Source organism: Ictidomys tridecemlineatus, chromosome 7 (genome assembly GCF_052094955.1).
Source record: "Ictidomys tridecemlineatus isolate mIctTri1 chromosome 7, mIctTri1.hap1, whole genome shotgun sequence".
Lineage (NCBI taxonomy): Eukaryota > Metazoa > Chordata > Mammalia > Rodentia > Sciuridae > Ictidomys > Ictidomys tridecemlineatus.
In genome coordinates, this window is record NC_135483.1 from 137,271,870 (window position 1) to 137,296,794 (window position 24,925).

Sequence of the window (24,925 nt, forward strand, 5' to 3'; positions counted from 1 at the left end):
GGGTAAGACATTATTGATTATAAATTCTGATTCTTTCAACATAACTCTTCTGGTGAGCATTACAGTGGCAAGGAATCATTGCAAACATGTTCCTGGAGATCTCTCAGTCATACAAGGGGGTGGTCCTACCATATGCCATCCTGCACACCCTAATGGGTCAGCAAGTCCCCAGGCACCAGAGCTCAGCATAACAAATTATGTTTTCTTCTGAAAAGTTATCAAAAGTCATAATGTATCATAAAGAATTACAACACAAATTAAAATATAAACATTTCCAAAGCACTGAAAATAAAGTTGTTTTATCTTTAGACAAGATTAATTTTAGAAAATCATATTTAAGAATACCACTGGAGAAAGTGAAACTATGTGCTAAGGTATGTGGTATGGTTCCTTTTTGTGTTTTTTATTATGATCTTCTAGCTGCTTTAATTCAAAGTTCTCAATGTAGAGAGAGTATAGAGAGGTAATGTTTTAAAAATAAAAGAGGAATAACATCCATCTTTCACATTCCAATACCCTCGCCTTGACAGTGTTCATCAACATCTTAGCAAAATTGTAACGGCAAATGCACAAATCCTCAAATACAAAGCCAACAAGCTTAGGTTTGTCCACATGCAGCAATCAACACAAATGAAAAACTCAGTAAGAAAAGACTATTTTTTTCTCATGTTTGCTTTCTGAATGATCTTCCTAAGTAGAGATGGAATGCTTTGTAGAATCAAAATAACACTTATTAACACCCATCATAAAGTTCATTGTGTGAGATTAATTAAGCACACTATAGATGCAGACAAGCATATATGTAAGAATTATCTCTATATATAACAAGAGAGAGGAGAACACTTGGTGTTTATTAATGCATGAAATCATAAGTACATGTTTGTATAAAGATCAAAAGCAATTAATAGGTTAAAGACTAGTATACTTAGTAATAGCCAAGTCAAAGACCCCTGGATAGTGAACTGGTAAATAGGAAAAAGAAAGGGTAGTTAACACCTCAACACCAACCACATAGAATACTGTGGAGTATGGCTCTTGCAAACAGCTTTAATGTAATTCTCCTTTGCCAGTTCCCTTTGCTGACTATTAGAATGACAGCAATTACTAAACAACCTAAGTACAAACCAAGGTCAAAATGTATTAACATTTGCTTTAGGCCTATAATATTAAGTTATGCAACTGGGTGATTTAATACATGATAACCAGTTCCCTAAGTAGAAACACGCTGATAGTTTCATTTTATTTACATTTAAATATACTCCCCTCCCAAAAGGATTTCAATTACAAGTAAAAAAAATGAAAATTGACAAATGGAATTTTTGTTCCAACTACTACTCTGATGTTAATATTAAACATTAAGCAAAAGTACATTTTGAAAAAATAATTGCCATATAATTTAACTTGCATATATAAGTCCAACTCTAAAACTCTTTAAATTTTCATCAGAAAATTTAAAGAAATTTTATCAGAAAACTGAAGTCTTGTGAAAAAAAAATCTCTAGAACTAGTCAATCAAGTCTCTTGTGGGCAGGAGAATATATAATCCATCCTCTTACAGAGAATTAGGTGAACTGAACCATTTGTAGGCATCTACTATTTTTGGTTAGAGAAAAAGAATACAAAAATGCTTTCAAAAATATTAAGTTCAGTGAATTCAACATTCAACTTTTTTATTGAAATTATTTTATAACATGATAGCACAAATAAATATATGTAATCTGTAAATAATTAAGGATATGAATAAAGGCTGCTTTAAATGAAAAATATATTCATCTTAATCTAGCTAAAGCAATCTGGGACCCTAAAGTCTCTTCCTGAAAGATATAATCCAAGTAAAAATCGAAAATTAACATTATATATCTTTTCAATTCCTTAAAAATACTATGTGCTTACATTAGATATTTTAAAGGCTGGCAAAACAGCTGAGCAAGATATATAGTAGCATTTCATTTTTGACAATATCCCTTCAATATATCGTTCGTGATTCACATATTTATTCATAGCCTCCACTTAGAACATTCACTTTAAAGTTATAAACAGATGGTTAAATGTCTTAAAGCTCAGAACAAAAATTCCAGAAGCAGAAAACACCAATCCTAACATCCACTAGCTCTTAGGAGCAGAATAAATACACAATTTGCTCCTGTGTATGGCTAATGTGTATAGGGAAAGATTTATATGTACAGAGACACGGAACATTTTAACCAAAGTACATAGTGTGCTTGTACAAACAGGAAAATTGGTATACTCTGAAAACTGGCAGAACAGCAGAGTGAAAGCCACCCTTGCTTCCTAAGGGGCATGTCTAGGTGGCCAAAGGGAATACTGGGACAGAGACCATGAGCACTTCTCTAGCAACATGAAATCAAAGCTCCAAGAAGAGTGAGCCAGCCCATCTTCCTACCTGCAGAACAACTGGAGAATATGGATAATAAAAGGGACTTTAAAGAAGCTGGCATCCTAGTAAGTAAAGGGCTCCAACATCTTTTGAACCCATCCACTTCTTCCCTTCCCTCCAGCCATCGCCTCAGTGTCAGTCAGCACTCCTTGCCAAGATGCCTATGGCAGCCTCCTAAGTTTCCACTGCCTGATCTCCCCAGATCTAGGCTCTAGCAACCAGGCTTTTCTGGCCCAGACCTGAGCCCTCTATAAAAATCTTTAAAGTGTTCAACAATCCCCAGGGTGAAGTCGAAATGTGTTAGCCTAACACATAAACCTGACCCCCTGTCATCTCACACCTCACCTGTCACTATTCCCAGCTCCAGCCAGTGGCCCATACATAGCCCCACTCAGCTGCTAACTTTTCACTCCTGACCCCAATGCCTGCTTAGCCTCACCAGTGATGCCACTGCACATGGTGCTCATCATCCATGCACATCATCTTGTCCACTATGGAGAGGACACCAGCAGAGGGCATTCTGCATGTCCTGAGTGACAGAAGCAGTTTGGGCATCCTGACCTTGCAATTCCGTCAATGTATATCCATCACCTTTATTTAGTTTGTCAAGAATCATTTAAGCCACACTGTTCATTGTTTTATTTTTGATGTTTCAATGCTAAGCCTTGAGGAGGATCTACAGAATTTTGAGATACAGTTATCTGATTTTAAGAGCATTAGATCTACCAGGAAACAGCATGCAGTGACAAGTGAGGGTGGAGAGTCACAATGCTTAAGACTGAACAAGGGACTTAACCTTGTCCATATCTGAATGGGCTTCTGCTTCCTCATCAGGCTTCTTACCTTGCACCTATTTTTATTTTACTTTCATATTTGGAAGATTCTCCTGCTAATTTTTACCATACATGAATATTCTTTACAATAACTGTTAGGTCGGTCAATAAGCTACTGTTCTCTGCCTTCTAATCAACCATGTATGTGGGCTGAGGGGTCAGCATTAGCAATTTTCTGAGGTAGATAAAAGAGAGAGAAAGAGAAATAAAGATGTGTTTTTCAACTATAAGAATGTCACCATCTTGGACTGGGGATGTGGCTCAAGCGGTGGCGCGCTCGCCTGGCATGTGTGGGGCACTGGGTTCGATCCTCAGCACCACATAAAAATAAAATAAAGATGTTTTGTCCACCGAAAACTAAAAAATAAATATTAAAAAAAATTTTCTTTCTCTCTCTTTAAAAAAAAAAAAGAATGCCACCATCTCAGTAGGATAAGACATGAAATAATCAACAACAGAAAATATAAAATCTAACACTATGTTGTCTGTGTAGAGGTGCAGGGGCTAGGACTATAATGGTCATGGAAGACTGTAACTGAAGTGGGCCTTGGACCCAACCCTGCAAATGAGGTGAAGATCTGATAGTCAAGCCTAACAGGAAATGAGTTCCAGACAAAGACACAGCATGAGCAAAGCACAAGTGTGGAGCCAAGAAGAAAAACTGGCTGACAGCTGCCAGGGTCAAGAACTCAAATACCTACAGGGGCCAGGCAGGAAAATAAAGGAGGGAGGAGGGTCCTGAAACCAGCAGCAGGAGCCCAGTGATCAGGGCACTTGACACACAGTATCAGTGCAGCTGAGTGCTGGGCCCCTTGGGGACCCTGGAGCCCATTCTCAGACCCCCATCCCCCACTCAGGCCAAAGGCAGGCTTCTGCCATGAAGCTGAAGAAGAAAGTCAGCATCAGGGAAATGGGGACCTGATGTCCCCAGATCTCCCAGTTTTCCCAGAGAAGCCGGACATAGCAATCTTTATGTAAAAGCACCCGTTTTTGTTGTTGTTGGCAACAAATCCATAAAACTTATAAAGAAGAAACAACTGGGAAAGCAATTCCTCTGGCCTAATTTAGTCTGCAAAACTAGTCTGCCAGCTGTGTTGTTCTGATGTCTAAAATTTACCTAAAAATACTTCAACATATACTGAGTGACATTATGCTGGCAACCCTACAACCCAAGTGGTCAGCTGGCCTTCTAACCAAGAATGCCCAGCACTGAGGGGTTCTGACAGCACTTGATTCAGGACAGCTGCTAGAAATATTTCTATTATCCATATCTGAATACAGACAAGTATGGTCCAGGTGAAATGTCAAAAAGGGATTGTTACTAAGGAGAACAACACCATGATGCAGGTCACAAGTGGGCTTTCCATTAGCAAAAACTAAGTTTTCCACACACTGAGAGCAGCTGAAAAGTTTTTAGACATTCTCCCCACCCCTGCATGTATAGAATTAAAGGATCTAGTCAGGCCCGTGTATAAACTAAACCCCTAACCAGTTCTGTATGTGTTTGGATTCCTGATGCCAAAGATAAGGGCAAAGGAAAACTGCATCTGGAATCCTGAATTGTCTGCCTCAAGTAAATTTCTCAATTCGCCTACAAAAAAAAAAGAGCTAGGATTGCCTTGGGCTTAGAGAACAAATTGTGAGAACCATTTGGGGGCTTGCTTGCTGAATCAAGGCAAAATTAGACTGAAAACTGATTTCCTTAAAGTCTAAGAGGGAGGTTATGCATGAGTAAGGAACAATCCTCACCTACCTCAAATTTCTATGGCATCTATAATTATCTTTGAAAAGGAACCTGAATTGTGCATGGAAAAAAACTGGCTCCAGGTCGATTCAATTGGTTAGAGAGTAACAGAATCAATGCTTGATAGTTCAGCACTTCCTAAAGGCAGACACAAAGGGTTAAGAGAGACAGTGATTCCTTCAGTGCTCTAAGGGGTTAGTTAGGAGACAGAGAGAGCCCTACTGGTTTTAGGGGGCCCTGCGAGTTTCTGGCTGTAGAGCAGCCTCATTTCCCCCAAAGGCAAGGCTTTATAAAGTCAGGAAGCACTGGGAAGGACACTTGAAGAGCCCAAACACAGTGTGAGCATCAGGGGAGAGAATTTGTTGCCCTTTCTCTCTAGAGAAGAAAATGTGGGAAAAGTAACCATGCAGGGGTATTCAGGAGAGGAGAGGGCAGGGCCGACTGCAGCCATAACCCATCAGTAAAATCAACAGGGCCGGTATGAGAAGGGATACTCTGGTAAGGGGAAGGAGCACACAAATTCTTGAGAAAATAGGACAACTTAGTGGATATAAGAATTGAAAAAGAAGAAGGTATAAAAAGATTAAATGACTTGGGCTGGGGCTGTAGCTCAGTGGTGGAGCGCTTGCTGAGCATGGATGAGGCACTGGGTTCAATCCTCAGCACCATATAAAAATGAATAAATAAAATACAGGTATTGTGTTCATCTACAACTAAAAAAAAATTTAAACTAAAATTTAAAACAAAAAAAGATTAAATAACTTGCCAAGGAACACATAGCAAGTTATTGAGGACATGAATAAAAACCACAGTCCTTCCAAAAGGAAGCTAGCCACTTAGCTCATAGACTCCTTTTCAGGAAAGTTCAGTGTATTTTTCTTCACTGAAAAGGAAGTTCAGAATAGTATAATGGCGTTAATATTCCACAACTCTAAGCTCTTCCCCGAGTAAAGATCAAGTTGTGATTACCCAACTCGGGAAAACTAGTTTGAGGTTCTCTGGTTAATCCTCAATGTCATATTTATATCATCAAAAACAATCCCTTTGTAATGTGATTTGCTGCCCAGTTTTTTTTTTTTTCCTCTGTTTCTTTCTTTCTCATGAGGGACTCTCAAGACTTCACTGGCAAAACTGAAATTTACTGCAAAACACCCAGGACCATTTTCAGCACTGCCAGCACCCAGCCCCTGGGAGCAGCATGAATTTCCTTAAAATTAAAATGTTGCAATCCCAAGAAGCATATAAAGAAGTGCATTGTGACTTACATTATGTAAACTGAACAATAATGGGTATAAAGCAGAAGCAAATATTTTCTTAATTCTGTTAGGAGTAGACCATAGTAAGCATTTTCAACGTATTTCATTCTTTTCACACTGTATTATATCAGGACCTTGTGCCAGGACCACGCTGCTGCTCAGTAACAGCAGTGTGCACTGCCTGGGCTTAGACACACTGTGGGCTGGCAGGATTTTGCTTTAGACACAATCCTACCTCCCTGTGACAGCTAACATGGGAAAAGATAGAGGGTGAGTACTGCACAACCTGAACAACATCAACTGGAGGAGCGTGCTCCTGTGCCACACTTAGAACTGGAAATGCCATTTTCCGCTAGGAATTCCCCCATGAGAGAGAAAACACACAGATCAAGGAGAGTCCTGGTCATGGAACGCAGCTGCAGAATCAGAGGGCTGCCTCTTTCCACTGCAATCCAGCCTGCTAGTCCATCCAGGTCACTCTTCCTAATGTCCAGATCTCGTCATGGAACTCTTTAGTCAAAACTTTCTCTTTCCCAGGCACAGAATAACAAAGAAGCTCAGCTCAGGCCATTACACAGCCTGTCTATGGGTGACAACAGCCTTCAGACTGCAAAGCTTATCCAGTTGTCACATACTTTAGCCGAATGCTTCTTTAATGCAAAAGATCACCATCTCTCAGGTTTATTTTCTTAATATATTATCAAATTCAGTCTTTATCTACCAGTGGTTGTTTGCTTTATTTTTGTTTTTGAATTAAATTGGGGCAACTTTCCACCTTCCTGGAGCCTTGCCATCACTGAAATGTCATCAGACCTCTGGCCCCTGAGAACCAAGTCTGAATGGCAACGGGGAGCTATATTCTCCTTCACTCCCGCAACCGGAGGCAGGAGAGAGCCCGGTGGATGCCTGAAGAGTCCAGATGGACACTGTGCCTTGATCAGTAGAACTCAGCACAACCCAGGGCAAGTAGCAGAACACGGAGCCAAGTCAGGACCTGGGACAAGAGCCACCAACACTCACTGTGCTGGCTTCCTTCTTGAAGTAATGCCACCTCGCTCACAGCAGCAGTTTCCCCTCTATTATCACAGTGGCATTTCGGCACAATGTGAATGTGAGCCTGTCCGAAGGGCAAACAATGACACACGTGGTGTAGCATAAGTGGCCCTCATTCAGAGGCACTGTGGGGTCCTGCCCAAGGATCCCTGAGACTAAAAGGAAAAGAAGAGGCAGCAAAGGGAAGATCCAGGAGTAGAAAGGAGCCACGTTTCCACTCTGAGGAACACTCTGGAATCAAACAGGCTGGAAATGTAAGTTGCAATTACATTCCCTACTAATTTACCTAACTTCTTTAAGCAATCACTTCTCAAGCTTTAAGATGGGGAGTTTAGAACACAGCAGGTTCTCAATGCTATTAGTCTTTGTGGCACACGCTCCGGCTGGCTGACAACCCAGCATCCACACCCCATTCTGCTCCACCAGGATCATTTTTGCCAGGCTACAGGGGATGAATCTTACTGATCTAAGTTAGTGATGGCGCTGGGCCTCTCATAATGTCTGAGGGTCTGCCCTGGTTCAGACCTGTGAAATCCAAGTGGAATGCAGTGTATCTGCCTGTGGAGAAGTTTTCCTCCTGAATAAAAGAACGGCCCCACAAGACTCCTTTGCTTCCCACTCCCTTTCCAGTGCGGGAACAGTCTTGTGAAGAGATGATGCTGTAGCAAGAGCAGCCCAGGAAGACAGATACTGTCCCACACACTGGGGGTGCAGGGGGGAAGCAGGGAAGAGCTCAGATGGCTGGGATTTCCCTAGGTCAGTGCCCCAGACTTCTTGTTATGGGAGATAAGCAAATGTTTTTGTTGTTGAACCTCATCAAGTCCTCTTTTATTGACACTCAGAGGCTTCCTAACTCTTACTCCTGCCTCCCCCTTCTTTTCCCCAGGCCAGCCATGTTTCTTCAGACCTCCCAACTGCGTGCGTAGCCACTGCAAAGGCCAAAGTCATTTGTAATCCCCAAAAGAACTTGGTAGAAATCAGGTGGAAAAAAGAAGTTGAGCACACAGAGCTATTTCAGATTTTTAAACATCTCCAGTATTAAGCATGGCTTTTAATGCTGGAGGCAGAAATCAAAATAAATGCAGAGGTATCTAAAGGGGGCTGGGGCACATGCTGCAATAAAAGTTTAATTTACTTTTTTTTTCCCAAGAGTTGCTACTTAAGGCAATGCTTACCCCCCCACAAAAAAAGAAACTCAAAAAAAATAAATAAATAAAAACCACACAATAATACACTTCCAGGAAACGGGAAAAAGCAATATCTTCAGTGTTCTAATCTGGAATCTTGCTGTTCAAAATGGATCCATAGACCACAATGAGCATCACCTGGGGGCCTAAGACACGAAAACCTCAGGTTCCACTCTAGAGCTACAGGATCAAGATCTGCCCTGCAACAAGAACCTCAGCTGGCCCAATGCACATAGGAGTGTAGAAGCCTCCTAGCAGTGCTTTGGCATGACTCATAATGTCTGGAAGACTCCAATGCACAGCCAACTACAGAGCTTCCTTCTTTCCCCTCTTGGATGAAGAAAACCATGGCCACGAAAAGAGAGTACAGGAAAAAATAATCATGGATGCACATTCCTGTATTTTATGTCATGTTCTTTGCTAAGTACAAGGGCATTACAGAATACAACTCACATCCCACATAGAAATCTCCAACCCAGTGACTCTCCACTGTCTAGTGTGTCCAGTAGGACAAACAAATTCATACATGTGACATGCCTCATGAGAATACTCAGATGTTTACAAAATCTCTTTTGTAAATACATGAAAACAATTCACAATCCCAACATTTACTAACTATCCATCACTCATGGCTGCTCAGGGGAGATGCTATGACACAGGGAGAGAAGAAGCTAGTGAGCATCATTCTCAGCAGAGGTATCTGCAGAACTACTGCTCTCTCTCCCACTTATGATGAATTAAGGGTGATATCATTATTTTATCAGAGCAAAAACTTTGGATATGCTCATCTTTTAAGTAATTCAGTAAGTGTGTTGGCACCTGACCTAACATTAGCAATCAGTTACTCACACACCACCTGTCTTGCTCAGGTCAGCCAGGTGGCCCAGGAGGACCAGACAAAACCAAAGACAGTCCTCCAACACCCTCACTGACTACCCAATCTCCTCTGACCTTTTCAGTAGGTTCCTGGCTTTCATCCTGCTTATTCCTTCTTTATAAACCAATGGTGCTCCATGGCCTTATTTGGCTCTTTTGACTGTGGCCCCCATCCACAGCATGGTGTCCAAGGCATCTGCCCCATCATTTGGGATTTCCTGAGTCTGTATCCTGGAGAGTCACTAATCAACTGTTCTGGACAAATCTATGTTTCCCATCAATGAATGAGGAAAGGCTGTTCCAATTTTCTTTGAAATATAGGAGAATAACAATTTCACAGCTTCTACTAGCAGCAAAAGGAGGCAAGAAATCAGAAGACATCATCTTTTTATTCCCTAAAGGTGTATCTTCATCTGTAAAAGTAAGAAAACCACCAAGAAGAAAGCCTTTGCATGCTTGAGGTCTCAGCTGGGTAGGTTCTAGACAGTGCCATCATTCAACAAATTTCCTTCAAATGTGGCCTGGAAGGCTGGAATCCCATGCTAGTTTTCTCAAGTCCAATCACAAACAGATACATGTGGTCAATAGGTCACTATCAACTTTTTATTAAATATGATACTTACTATAAACAAAGGAAAACCAAGATAATCCCCAAATCACAAGTTCATTATTCTCTGACTTCCAGTAGGTAGGAGGGATATTTTAAAGATGCTCTGATGACAACAGCCACAGGACAGACATTTTGCTTAATACCTTCTCCACGGCCAAGATCATTCTCTGATCTGAATGCTTTAAAATAGTCCTGAGAGAGTCAGCTAATGACCATTTTGATGCAAGAGAGGTCCTTGGAGAACGTGTTGTCAACCTTCCTTATTTTAAAGCTGAAGGAACCAAGCCCTGGGGCAACTGAACTGTCAAAAAGTATAGAGTTAAAAGTCACAGGGGAGGTGGTGATGGGGAGCCTACTGGCAAGGACTGAAGTGAAGTCTGAGGAGATGTGAGAGTGATCAGCTTTACGACCTTCAGAATGACCTCAAACAAGACCACAGGTACTCAGCAGTCATCAGTCCCCTGTCTGTAGGCCTGCTCTGCTAAACTGTCAGAGCTGTTGTAGGAGGCCACTAGATGAGTGTATTATACAGGTGCTATCATTTCCCCAGTCAAAGACACGCTTCGGAAGTCAACAGGGGCTCCTGGCTGGCCTATCCACAAAGACAGGCATAAGCAACTTAGATCAAATATTAATAAGTCTAAATTTCCAATGTGATATTTATATCCCTGCAGGTGGTCTCTTTCATACAAATCTCCACTTAACTAGCTCTGCTATCAGAAGCCTCCATTGAACCACAATAGCCCATCTGTACACTTGAAAGAAAGTGCTCCTATGGGAGAGGATTAAAATAACACAACTCAGATGACACAAGTATTTAAAGAGACAATTGACATCTTTTCCACAAAATTTCAAGAAGAATTGGTCGAGGACAACATAATTTTTAAGATTTTCAAAACATCAATGAAAAAAGCTTAGTATTTAAAACTAACAAGGCAGGGTCACTAAATGATGAGGATCATACATTTAGCTCTGTTGCTCAGTATTCTTTTAATCTACACTTACCATATAGTCATATTGTTATGGCTTGGATCTGGAATGATGTCCCCCAAAAGATTTGGTCCCTAATGCAGAGGTGGGGCTTCTGGGAAGTGATTGCATTATGAGGGCTCTGACCTCATCAGTGGATTAATCCAGTTAGTGGATTAATAATCTGAATGGACTACTTGGAGGTGGTAAAAATTTCAAATAGATAGATCATGGTTTGGAGAAAGTAGCATGTGCCCTTGGGGACTATATCTTGTCCCTGGACCCTCCCTCCTTCTCTCTCCCTCCTTTTCCCCCTTCCTCTCTCCTTCCTGGCCACCTCATCCTGAGCAGTTTTCCTCTGTCACACCCTTCCCCCACGTTCTGCCCCACTTCAGGCCCAGAACAATGGAGCTGATCAACCGTGGACTGAACAACCTCTGAAACCATGAGCCAAAATAAACCTTTCCTCCTCCACGTTGTTTGTTTCAGGTATTCTGTTCACAGTGATGAGGAGCTGACCAATACACATATGTTTGTTAATTCATTCAATAATCATTTACCAGGCTCTCACTCAGGGCTGTTTGTTACTAGTTCTGGGCACTGAGACTGTGCACAACAGAAACTCCTGTCCTTGAGGAGCTGACATTTAAGTTGGGGCTGGGGAAATGGATGAGATTAATGTGGATAATACACAAAGTTACTAAGTACAACACACAGCAGTAGTTTTCAGACTTTATTATACATTGGAATTAGAGGGCTTCTTAAAACCCAGACTGCTGGCCTTACCTGTGTTGTTTCTGAGTCAACACGTGGGAGGGCCTGAGACTGCGTCTTTATCAAACTGAGACTGCTGTTGCTAGTGGCACACCTCAGTGACCACTACGATCGATGGAGGACAGTGCTGTGTACAGTCAGGAAAAGTAAAACAGAGAAGAGAAAGTTTGGGGTAGGAGAGTTGCAATTTGCCACAGGATGGCCATAGAAAGATCACTGATGCAAAATTTGAGCCTAGATCTGACATAGGTATGGAAAAGAATATTTCAGATAGAGGGAAGAGCCCATGCAATGATCCTGAGGCAGGAGCATGCAAGACAAGGAGGCTCATTTGCTTGGAGCATAGTGAAGACAAGGAAGAATCAGGAGATAAGGTCAAGAAGATAATAAGAGGCCAGACCTTGTAAGGCCCTGTGGGCTGCCTTGAGGACTTGACTTTCTCTCTAAGACAGAAGGGGGACTGGACAGTTGTGAGAACAGGCATGATATAAGTCAACTTAGCGAAACAGGATTCCTCTGGATGCTATGTAGAGAACAAAACACAAGGGCAAGAGTAGAGGAAGAGAAGCCTTTAGGATGTTACCTAACCAACCCAGACAAGGGAGGATGGTGCCCTGGACCACAGGGTAACAGGGGAGGTGGTGAGAAGTGATCAGCAATAGAATTTACTAACACATTGGACAGGCCATAGAATCTGAGGGAAAGACAGGGCCAAGCAACACCACAATTTCTGGCTAATTCAATAGAAGGATGGTCCTGCCATTAAAAGCAGCAGGAAAGACTATGAGAACAGCTATTTGTTGGAGGTCATCAGGGCCGTGGAGTTCCTTTGTACTTAGTTATTCAATTTTAGAGTTGAAATAGAGAGCCTGAGAATACCATTTCATAATGAGAGAAACCAGGACAAGCAAAGGCCCTAGCTGAGGACACAGGGCATAAATCAGTGATGGAGGGAGTCCACTAGATAATCCTTGGCTACTGTGACCCCAAGAGTACTCTGTATAGACAAGGGTTAAATTTTAAAAACCTTGGAATATAAACACATGTTAAGACTATTTAAATTTCCAGAAAATCTGTGATCAATGTACAATGTATGCAGCAACTTATGTAACTGACCAAAAACCCATTCCTATTTATAATACATATTTAAGATTTACCCCCAGGACAGCCTATTAAAATAATCCAAGTATGACTAGCTTCAGTTCCCCAGAAATAGGTATTTCCTTGCACACATACAAATTGTGGACATTAAATTTTTATAGTTAACTGTTCAATGCCTGTTTCACTTGAACTGTAAAAAAAAAACATGTCTCTGCTGCTCACCACTCTGTCAGCTCAGGAGACTATGCCTGGAACCTAGTAAATGCTCAACAAATATGTCAGTTAACCATAAGACACTGAACCCAAACACCCGATGTTCACCTTTTACCAGGGAAGGAGTAGACTATAACAAATGGGAAACAGAAAAGTAAATGAAAAAAATAAGCAAGTGAAGAACTGAGTTAAATTGCTTTGCTTTCAGAAAGTGTCAAAATGTGTTTTGCCCAGACCTCTGTAGCTTTTGATAATATATGAAATTTAATATAATAATGATACTTCAGGCAAAGGGAGGAAGGAGGGAGGAAGGAAAGGGAGAAGGAAAGGAAGGAGGGAGAGAGACCCAGTCACATCTACCCAGGCCCCCTAGACAGCCCTAGTGCTCAAGCCTGTTCCCGATGCAGCTGAATGTGCACAGCTGAGGAAAGATTCCAGCCGGGAAGCAGTGCAAAGTGATTCTTCTCCTCTGGGTTCACGCAGTAAGACTTCCTTACATTGTTGCTCAAACAACTGCTAGCAGCTGTTAAGGGACAGAAAACTGCTCAAAACACCCCCAAGTATTCCTCCCTGATGGTGTGCAGATGGAATGGAAAGCCAAGTTTCTAGAATGGATGACATTCTTGGTTTGTGCTAGAGCTTTCACCAAATGTCACCATTTGTCAAGACCCTGAAAACCAGGAAGCCACATTTACTTAAGCCAGAAAAGAAATTGATAATTAGACTTTTATCTTAATCCATTAAGCCATATAATTCACATAATTATAATTTTTTCCTGAAACACAAAACACAAAACAAATATTTTGGTTCACCATAAAGCATTTTGTAACTTGCAAAAATTTTGCCTGTGTACTTACTCTACTTTCTGGGTATACCCAATGTTCCTTACTGCATGTTCTCTGCTTTACTCCGCAAGTTTATTAATCATTTAATTGCTAGCTACCTAAGACAGAGCATGCCCAAGATCAGAGATGAAAGATGTTCATTAAAAAACTATTTTCAGCCTTAAAAATATAGAGTAGTACATGTGCCTAAATACTTTAAATATTTGCACCCCCACCCTCACAATATTTTATATGTATAGATATAATATATACACACACATATCTATCTATATGTGTGTATATATATCTGTATCTATATGTATATCTATATCTATATATGTGTGTGTGTGTATATATATATATATATGATTACTCATTTGAACTTGCAGCTCAGCCTTACATCTGTGCTCTCTGCCATTGACAGGCACATGTATTTGCACAGCCTGCTGGTGAGACAGAGAGTCTAGCATGTCTCCAGTCGGATCACATTGACCCAAAGCTCCTGAACACCTCCCATGTGTCAGCACTATCTGGGATGTAGAGATGAGCAATGCGGAGTTTCCAACTCTGGGAAATATCCAGTCTGGAGGAAAGTGAGGAAAAGAGAGACCCAACTTTCAGCACAGTGTCTCAGGCTGGCTAGTTAGGGTATATACAAAGCACTTGGAAGCCACTACTTTGAGGGGCTTAACCCAGAAATGGTGGAGATAGTGGAGAAAAGGATCAGAAAAAGTTTCACAGGGAATGAGTGCTCTGAATTGAGTGGAGGAAGAGGAGGAGTTTAGCCAAATGAAGAAGGGAAGCCATGAAGCAGAAACCAGAGGCATTGCAAGTTGAAGCAGAAGCACTCTGGGCAAGAAGGGGAAACTGGTAGTCCTCCCTTTGCAGAATTTATCTGCTTTCTGGTTCATAAATGGCATCTTCTTGATGTTCCCTCACTCTGTAGAAGGGGGAAAGCAACTCTCCTAGGCCTCTTTTAAAGGTCATTAATCCTAATGAACGAGCGCTAAGCCCCTATAACCAAACCACCTCTCAAAGGTGCAATTTTCCAGTACCGCCACATTAGGGATCAGTTTCCAAGAAATGACTCTGGGAGGATGCAGATATTCAGACCACAGTACATGCACGTGCACATACGCACACATTTAAAAAGCAATAGGATGTGAAAATAAGCATGAGAGCTACCATGACAAGCTCTCGAGTCAGCCTGAATCTGAAATGTCTAGAAAGTTCTTCAGAAATCAAATGTTCTGAAACCAACATTTTTATAGTCCCTTAAGAATGGTCCAGCTGGGTTTGGTGGCACATGCCTATAATCCCAGCTACTTGAGAGCCTGAGGTAGGAGGATGGCAAGTTCTAGGCCAGCTTGAGTGATAGTAAGAAGACCCTGTCTCAAAATAAAAAGGACTGGGGCATAGTCCAACAGTACAGCTCTTGCCTCGCATACATTAGGAACTGGGTTCAATCCCCAGTACCACCAAAAATTAAAAACAACAATAAAGGAGTGGTCCCTATATAAAAGAATACTACAATAAACAGATTTGCAGTGACAATTCTGAAGTGACTTGATATGCATTTTCTGTTTGCTTAAAATAGTGTCTCTCATTAATTCTAGACCAACAGGCTTAGTCAATTGCCAGACAAAGTACTAAAGCTCCACCAACACCCTGACACAGCATCAAATTAGAAAATAAAATGCTATGCTGTGGGGAGACCATGACTTTCAAACAGCCACTCCCCCTTCTATCATATATTGTAGCAAAACCTATTACATTTGCCAAGGCATTCTATCCAAATTTATTATCAGAGTCACACACAGGCATTCCAAGCACAGAGGATACAATAGGAAGGAAAGCATTTTCTTTCAACCCCGAGTGGGCAGTGCTTTGTGTTTTTGTTTTGTTTTGCTTTCTTTGTTTGCTTGTGGTGCTGGAGATGGAACCCAGGGCCTTGCCAATGCTAGGTGGGCACTTTACCACTAAGCTACTCCCCATCCTAGTCCCCGGGTTTTAATTCACTACATCAAAACTCAAGTTTACCAGTCTGGAAAGAGTACAGTGCCACTGAGCTTAATTCTATGCCAAATGAAACCTAATATGTTCACTTCTCTCATCTCCTAATATCTTACTAGGGATGCTTTATGTTTCAACTTGAAGGAACAAGGAGAAAGAAGGTGCCAAATGTGTTCCCTGGTCCAAAGCAGAATCAATTTATGTAGAGGAGTACATAGGAAAGCTAGTGACTGTTACTAATGTTCCATCCAAAACTGAAGTCATTTAAATTTAGATCCAGGGTCCTCTCCCTGGAAATCTCACCCATATGGGGGTGACAAGCTCTCGAGTAAGCCTGAATCTGAAGCTTTGGTCTACTGTGGATGACCCTACATGCCAACTTGGCATATTATTTTCCTGGCTCTATACCTTCACTACTTGTCTATAAAATGGACATAATAGAGATGGCCATAGTGGTACCTGCCTGTAAATACCTGCAGCTCAGGAGGCTGAGGCAAGAGGATTGCAAGTTCAAAGCCATACTCTGCAACTTAGCGAGACCCTGTCTCAAAATACAAAATTAAAAAAAAAAAAAAGGATGGGGCTACAACTCAGTGTTAAAGTATCTCTAGGTTCAATCCCTAGTACAAAAAAAAAAAAAAAAGGCATAATAATTCCTTCCCAGTAGAGTTATGGTAAGTCCCAAACTGGCTTGACACAAAGGAAGCACTCTACACATTAGTTATTAATTCTACATCCATTGTCAAGAGAAGGCTATATCCCTCCCACAGAATGTTTGCTGTTGTCAATCCAACCAAAGACATTAGCCTTACCACACTCCTTAGGTACATAAGAAGGCAAGGGTTCCTCATGGTCTCCCTCAGGTTCCTATATCTGACTTTTTCTGACAAAGTTCTGAAAAAGGAATCGGTGAACCTCGTAGAGTGACTCATGTCTTTAAGTAGCAAAATTACCCTTACTTTAAAACAAAGTACATAATACTCTCAAGATACAGTCAAAGAAATATATGCAAACGAAACTCCCCTGACTTTTATTTTAAATAGAGAGCCTAAAAAGGAGGAAAGAGACAAAGGGGAAAGAGCAAGAACCATCCAGATTAAAGCAATGTATTATTTGTTCACATATAATAGGTACCAACCAACAGAGAGTCAGTTTGGCTGCTGCTGCTGCTGCTGAGTCTCTATCTCCACTTTCCACCCACGTCCCCTATTTTATCCACCAAAGATATCAGCAAACGATCCAAAGACTCCTGATCCTAATTTTTGTTAAGTCATTCCCCTATAAATCAGGGAGAGCAGCAGCATCTACCAATCCAAGGAGACAAGAAAAAGCTTTTTAAAATTAATTGCCCTATGTTACAGTTGGAAATTTAAAAAATTGAAATTCTAAATTCTATGTAAATTCAATGTTTTGCTTAGGTCAGAGAATATGGAAAAAAATTAAATGTGAATTCTAGAAAGCTCTAGATCCAAAAATGAAGAAAACACATTTATTTAATGGTGTGCTAGACCACCCTATACATCAGGGGAATGAGAATTCTGGTTCGTGTTATTACTCAGGCAAGAAGTCACATGTACAAAAGGAGACCAAGGAAACTGTGAATGGCTGGAAAACAAAGTCCTCACTAGGTGCCAGGCACATAAAAGTCACAGCCCTTACACACAGATTCACTAAATCCTCACAACACCCCGAAATGGGGGCTTTTCGTAAGTGTCCTTCTGATCAATGGCCCCCAAGCATAATGTCCTACTGGGTCACATGCACCACAACTACCCACAGTGAGGAAAAAACCCAAAGACCTGAGGCAGAATGAATAACAGAAAACCTTACCTTAGAGGATCTCAGCTGAGAAAAAGAAAAGAACAACGTGTTCCAGAGGGCCAAGGGAAAGAGCTCAGAACATTAATTTGACAAGAATAATGGGATGAGGTGACTGGCAGGGTACAGAGTGGCAGAATAAGGCAGGGGTTGACCTGCCTTTGCATTTCAAAGGCAATTCACTCCAACCTTGACCCTCTTGGTGAGAGAGGACCATTTCATCACCTGAGAAAACTAGTTGAACTTTCTTATAAGTTTAGATCAAGATTAATGGCACACTTACTTCCAAATTCCATACCTCTTAATAACCCATAAACTCCCTTTTTTAGAGCTGCACCTCAAGGTTCGCATGTCTCCAGGTGCATTAGAGAAGCTGCGATCCTGCTGGCTGTAGTAACATTGGTTATGATGGGAACACCAGTGACAGTAATGGCAGCAGCTGCTGCTGCAGTGGGGCTGCACCAACATCACTGCAAGCCTACTGTGAGCCACCCACTGTTAAGGATCCTGGTTATGAAGAGCCTCATTCCATTTCAGAAAAAGATGAGATGGATCATATTTTCATCCCCCTTTAAAAGAACAGAGTCTGAAGGCTTGGTAACTTGCCCTGGGTCCCAGAGCTACTAGGTGGTGGCTGGGGAATTCCAACCAAGCCAGTTGATACGAAAATCTGCACTCTTAACAACTGGACTACTCTTGAGCTGGGTGGTTTCAGAGTCTTGCTCACCAATTTTTTTCAGCTGATGCTTGTTGTGTTGAAGCATTTATTTTTTCAAACTCTCCCTAGCCTGTGGGATGAGGGGCACTCCCTAGAGTGATGACAAAATATATATATATGTAAGGCACTAACTTAGCTTAAGGACAAAATCCTACATGGATGATAATGACGAGAGCCACCAAAGTAGAAGCACAGTGGGAGGCTGATAATGACGGATGCTGAGTGGAAGAAGCTCCTTCCTTCTACTGTGAACTACGTTGGAAGTTTTTCATGTTAAAGGTTTTTAAATGGCTTTGACTTATTGACAGTTTGAGTTTATTGAGTCATTTCCTTTCATGTATTTTACTAGGTCATACTTGCATATGGTTTAAAATTCAAAATGTGATAAAAGGTTTATACTGAACAATCCCACTCCCACACAATCATCCTTTACTGTCTTTGCACAAATACAAATGAATAGAGTGAGATTCTTGTTTCTCCTCTCCCAGCCCCATTATTTTACAAAAAGTAGCATATTATCTCCCTCTGTTGTTTACTCTTATTTAACTCATTTAACCAAGGAGGCTGGCAATTTTGTTTTTTACATCAGTGTATAGAGTGCTTTGCATTCTCCTTTATACTTGATGGGTATTCCTCAGTGTAGCTACACCATATAACATGTTAAACCAGGACACCTGAGTTATTTCCAATCTTTTGCTATCACAAATGATAATGCCGGAGGTAACCTATGACTACGTCATTAGAGACATAAACAGATGTAACTGGAGGATAAATTCCCAGCAATGAGGTGGCTGTAGTGGTGTGCTAGTAGATGTTCAACCACCAATCCTCCCTCAAAAAAGGCCCCGACTGTAGTGTTTGCAGATTACCATGGTGTGAATACTTCCGCCAGGACTAATCTCAAGCAATATGATGTTATTAAACATGGAACTTGGAAGAGATGCACACAAGTACATAAAAGGCTTCCATGAGCTGGCTCCAAGGCCCCATTGGGTTGCTGAGACAAAGGGTAAATGGACCTCAAGTTTTGAGAGATATCAGCAGATTCCTCCACCCTAGAGATTTAACTTTGTAGTACTACCAACAAGTATTAAAATGCCTATCTCCTGAAAGTCTCACCAACTTCTATTGCCAAACTTTCAAGTTTATGATAGAAAGTATCTCAATGTAGTTTTAATCTGCATTTTTCTGTTTGTGAGTTTAAGCTATTTTTCAGCTACACTAAGGGCCATTTCTATTTTGTGCTCAGTGAACTGTTCCTGTTGATTGCCGATTTTGTTGGATGTACTAAGCATTTTGAACATTTACTTAATTATTGCATTAACCCTATAAGCAGGGTTAGATCCATGTTTCATGGGACATGAAGCTTATACAATTTGAACAATCTCTTTAAAATAGAAAATACAGTAATTAAGCATAAATGCATTTCTTTAAAATTTAAAAAAGAAATCATGGAGCCTTAAAGATCCAACCCCTTTCTTCTAGGATCCTTTTATACAATTTAACATTAATGCTTACATAGAAATGCTTCCTGGTTGCAAAGTGGCTTCCCATCTCCGCTCTGCAACTTTCGGAACATAGTGTACTCACAGGTTCCTAAATCTTAAACTTCAGAAACTGCCTGAAAGATGAACAGCACCATCACCTTATCTCAGTTGGGGGAACTAAGCCTTGCAACAACATGCCCTAAGTCATGAAATAGGTGTCAAATCAGGACTCTTTTGATTCCAAAGTCTTTGGGCTTAAATAATACCTACAGTGCCTTCCCGCTGGTGTTAAATCAACCATTGCACATGACCAAATTTATCTTTCCAAAGATAATCACTTTCATTATTAGTTCTTGGGGGGGGTGCATGTGATTTGAAAGAAATTCCCAATTTCCATTTGTATTTTTAAAATATGTCTACCCTCCATTAAAAAAAATCAAAATTAAAAGCCCCTCTTCCTTCCAAAGTCTATACAGAGACCAAGGTCAGCATCTAACTTGCCATACTGGCCAGGGGCTCATCTGCAAGGTTCTTAACACCCATAGGGGAGCAAACAATGAGACAAGAACACTCAAAGTTTAGCCTTTATATTGGGGTTGGCATTCTACTGAACTCTTTCATCTCTCACAACTGTGAATCATTAGATTTGTCTAGAAACAAGACCAGGACCAAGGACTAAGATCAACATTGGTTTAATAGCCAAACATATGAAGACCCTAAACCTATGTTAGAAGAGAATATTCTTCCACACCAACTCAAAAAAAAGGCAATTAGGCTGATCAATCATTTGCGGCGAATTTCAACATTCTTAACAACATAAGCCAAATCAGTGATTTTGTCCAAGGACACTGCTAGCAAAGGCTGCTAATAATATTTCATGCCTGGACACCAGAGAGCTGAATACCGCCCATGGTGGGGACAGTCCAGAACAGCAAAGGGCCATTCAGCCAAATACTCCCAAAGCACCTCCGCTGAGAGATGGCGATAGCTAAGGGGAGGGCTGAGTTGGACCCTCAGGGATGTGGGGTGAAACAAGAGTTCATACACAAGTGGCTACATTTTATCCCAGACCTTTCAGGTTCTCTGATGAACAACAAGGAATGTCCTCACCTGATGAGTTCACTCAACAGCCAATGGCTGCAGCTCTATCCATCAGTTGTCAAGAACAGCCATGTGGGGTCAGATTCAAGAACAAAGTTAAGTCCTGGGTTTTGAGAGTTCATAACTCTTTCTACCCACCTCTTCCATCAGAAGTTTTCAAATTAAGGTACACCATGTTTTAAACTTTCAAACTCATCAAAAAACTTACTCAAAACTTCTTTTATAAATAAAATGGTTCATATAAATGGTTATGTAAATGTATTCAGATTGAATAGTGGAAAACATAAAATTGAAAGTACAATCATTCTTTGTCAAAAGGTTCTGCATATTTTAAAAAAATACTTATTTTGAAGATCTAAACAAATCACTGGAAAACATGCTTCAGACCCAAACATACTCTAAATGCATGGCCTGTGGGACAGAACATCCAGATGCATTCTTAAAGAGATTACATGCATTTATTCATTTCATAGGAATGAATCTACAGTCCTTGAAATTGTAATATTTCTGTAAACAAGTAAGGAGTTCTCATCTTTATCAGCTTTACCTGCTATTTGTACTGAACCATCCTCACCCAGAAGAATATTACCAGCTTTCAAATCCCTATTAGAAAAAAAAAAAAAAAAAACAGAATGAATTTTAGAATGCAGACATTATGTTACATTGATCATCTGGGAAAGACTTTTAAACACAACATACAATTATTATTTTATGAATATTAAAATTATATCATAGATTTTTAAAGTTACCAGGGTACACTGTCATTTTATAGTTTGCTCCTTGAGCACAGTCAGAATTCACTTCTTGTGAAATCATTCTCTATATTTAATTAAATCACTATGAAGTAGACTATTTTGTGTTTTGGAGCTACAGAATGTCCCTAAACTGAATAGTGGTATTTAATTAACAAGAATGAGAGCCTTGTGACAGGCATGGTGGCACATACTTATAGTTAACAGTAACTGAGGAGGTTGAGGCAGGAGGGTCACGAGTTCAACACCAGCCTCAGCAACTTAGCAAGGTCCTTTCTCAAAATTAAAAAAAAAAAAATTTAAAAGCCTGGGTGATTGATGCCCCTGGGTTCAATCCCCAGTACAAAAAAGAATTAAAGCTTTCTCTGTGTAAATTTATTACAATTCCATTTAAATTCATCTGTGCCGTTCTTTCAAATAATCCCATCACCATCTTAAAATAAATTTGATTGATCTCTCCTCTGGAAAGATAATAATGATAAATATTCATTATAATATTCTATCTACTACTTATTTACTATATAGAAGCTATGTAGAGTAATTTCAGCACTTAGAGAAAAATGATAATTTATAAGCCTGATTTCTAAAGTAATATTTTCCTAATTATTAAAAAATATAATAAAGATCATTCAATGTACAGCTTGCTGAATCAAGGTAGAGAAATTACATTATTAGCATTACTGGTAAAAGCTTGTACTTGCAAAAATCCATATGAGCACTACCCTTTTTGAAGCAATCAGGCACTCATATTCTATGCTATTTGGCTATTTTCAAGAATTATTGCAAAGTGGCTTCTCCTCTCCACTCTGCAACTTGTGGAACACAGTGTACTCACAGGTTCCTGAATCTTAAACTTCAGAAACTGCCTGAAAGATGAACAGCACCATCGCCTTATCTCAGATGGGGAAACTAAGCCTTGCAACAACATGCCCTAAGTCATGAAAGACTATGTCACAAAAGAAGATGAAATTAGTGTCTCTTCCTTCCCTCTCACTATCATGTCAAAAATAATTACATATTTTAATGTTTGTAAGTCTTGCCTATATTTCAAAGTTGGAGCAGCTATTCAATTCAAATGAGTACACTTCAAGGGTAATTATGTTAACCACTTTTTAAATGAGTTCATTCAGCACTTTTTACATTCAGCTCTTAATTCAGTGAAAGCAGATAAACCAATCCAGGGGATATCAATATAATTCATCAAACTGTGTCCTTGTCTCATAAGTTTTATTTTAGTTTGAGATTCTTTTAGTGCTGGGGATCAAATCTAAGGCTTGGTGCATGCTAATAAACATATGCTCTACCACTGAGCTAAACTTTTAGCCCCTAGTACTTTATTTCCATCTATTCAGACTAAATTGGTTTTGGCATTTTTTTTCCCTTTCCTTCTCTTGGTGGTGCTGAGGCTAGAACTTAGGGCCTCACCCATGCTAGGCAAGCACCCTCTACCACTAAGGACACCCCAGCCCCTAGCCTAAGTTGGAAATAATGCCAATACCTATTTGAAATGTATGTTTCCTCATAATTCTTTACATATTAGGACTAAGAAAATGAAGAGTTGAATTTCTGGTGGTACTATACCTATGAATCTGACCATTTCTGTGTAGATAGTCTAAGCCTTCCAAAACCTCTTTAAGAATCGTTGCTATTATTGCCTCTTCCAGAACTCCATTCTTGTGCTCTCCTCGGTTGACAATGTATTTGATGATGTCCAACATTGAACCTGAGAGGACAAACAGAAGAAGATGAAAAGAAATTGCTAAGCACCTTCATTCCATTATCAGATTAGCACTCCATTATTAGACCATTAATGGGAACATCAAAATAAAATTTTCTTATTGATTTAATGCAAATATTCCCAAAGCATACTAACAATTAAATGGAAGCCCAATGATCAGAAGCACTAAATTTGCACCAAGTTTGTAAAAGTACTTTCAGTATGAAAATTATTCTCATTAAGGGTTAGGATCTGTGAGCAGGAGATATAGCTCAGCCCATGCCATGGGTTCAATCTTCAGCATCCCAACTTAAAAAAAAAAGAAAAAGAAAAAAGGCCAAGCACAGAGGTATACACTTATAGTCCTAAGTACTTGGAAGGCTAAAGAGAATGAATTACTTAAGTCCACGAGATGAAGATCAGTCTGAGCTATATAGTAAATGTCTCATATCATAAAAGAGTGGGGTCGGGGGGCCTGAGACTAGAAGATCGTTCAGGGCCAATTTCTATATGTATACTTAGGTAAAAACTCCAAAGAGGGTTCCAGATAGCTGAACTGGAGTTGGAGGCAAAGAGAAAGGAAATAGTGAACTTCTAAGTAAAAAAGAAAAGTTCTTAACACCTGAAAGACAGGTGAGAGGTAAGGAAAGTAGGTTGCTGCTAGACCTCTCCTTATAACCCAAAGATCCCTATCTGTGAGTCTGAGTAATCTTTATTTTAATCTTCCTGATGCTTCATGTACTGACTTTTATAATGAAGAAATAAATACCAATTACTATGCTACAATATACTGATTGGTATCCTTGGCACTGTGAATTCACGTTTCAACACGTGCTAATTAATATTCGAAACCTCTGGGTCATTCTAAAAGCCATAATTACCCTGGGGCTCCACATTTCTGAAAAGTTAACAAATGGCTTACCTCAGTACCTGAATTTGGCTCTGGGTTCTCTCTGATTAAATAAGAGGATTGAGTTTCCCCATCAGATACCACTGAACAGACTAATGTTAGCCTGCCTCTCATTAAGAGATTTCATGTTATAAATTAGTATAGAAGAAAATATGCATATTTTCCTCCCCAGAGAAAAAAGAATCTGCTTATGCATTGACTCTTAGATATGGGGGTCATATGGATAACAATAATTCCAAAAACTATATTTATTCTTGTAAAGACATACCATGCCAAGCACATATACTCACCCCCTAGGCCTACTGAAAGAAGAAGGAGCAGGAGTCAATACCTGCCCACATTCCCCTTGCCTGTGGAAACCTGCCGAAAGCCTATTCCTCGTACCTAAAGTCCTGGGAGCCTGGATTGGACTCTATACGTTTATAAATGACAATGAATTTTCTACCACATCCTCAGAAGAGAAGACAAGTTTATAAAAGGTTAAAGTTCCAACTTGAACAGAAGACTATTTCTGGGCCATCTCACCAAGATTTCTAATTCTTCTTGAGGGGATGGAACCCCACAGGAAGAG

General features: G+C 40.2%; 1 protein-coding gene across 4 annotated transcripts in view; it reads right to left on the reverse strand.

Annotated features, from left to right (window-relative positions):
* Stk39 (serine/threonine kinase 39) overlaps window positions 1–24,925 on the reverse strand; it is a 268,613-nt gene that overhangs the window by 167,604 nt on the left and 76,084 nt on the right. For all 4 annotated transcript variants that reach the window (XM_078017532.1, XM_078017531.1, XM_005315694.4 and 1 more), the window contains exons 4-5: window positions 23,309–23,450; window positions 21,523–21,578 (exon numbers count right to left, since the gene is read on the reverse strand). In XM_078017532.1, coding sequence (XP_077873658.1) covers window positions 21,523–21,578; window positions 23,309–23,450 — 198 coding nt within the window. The remainder of the gene's footprint in view (window positions 1–21,522; window positions 21,579–23,308; window positions 23,451–24,925) is intronic.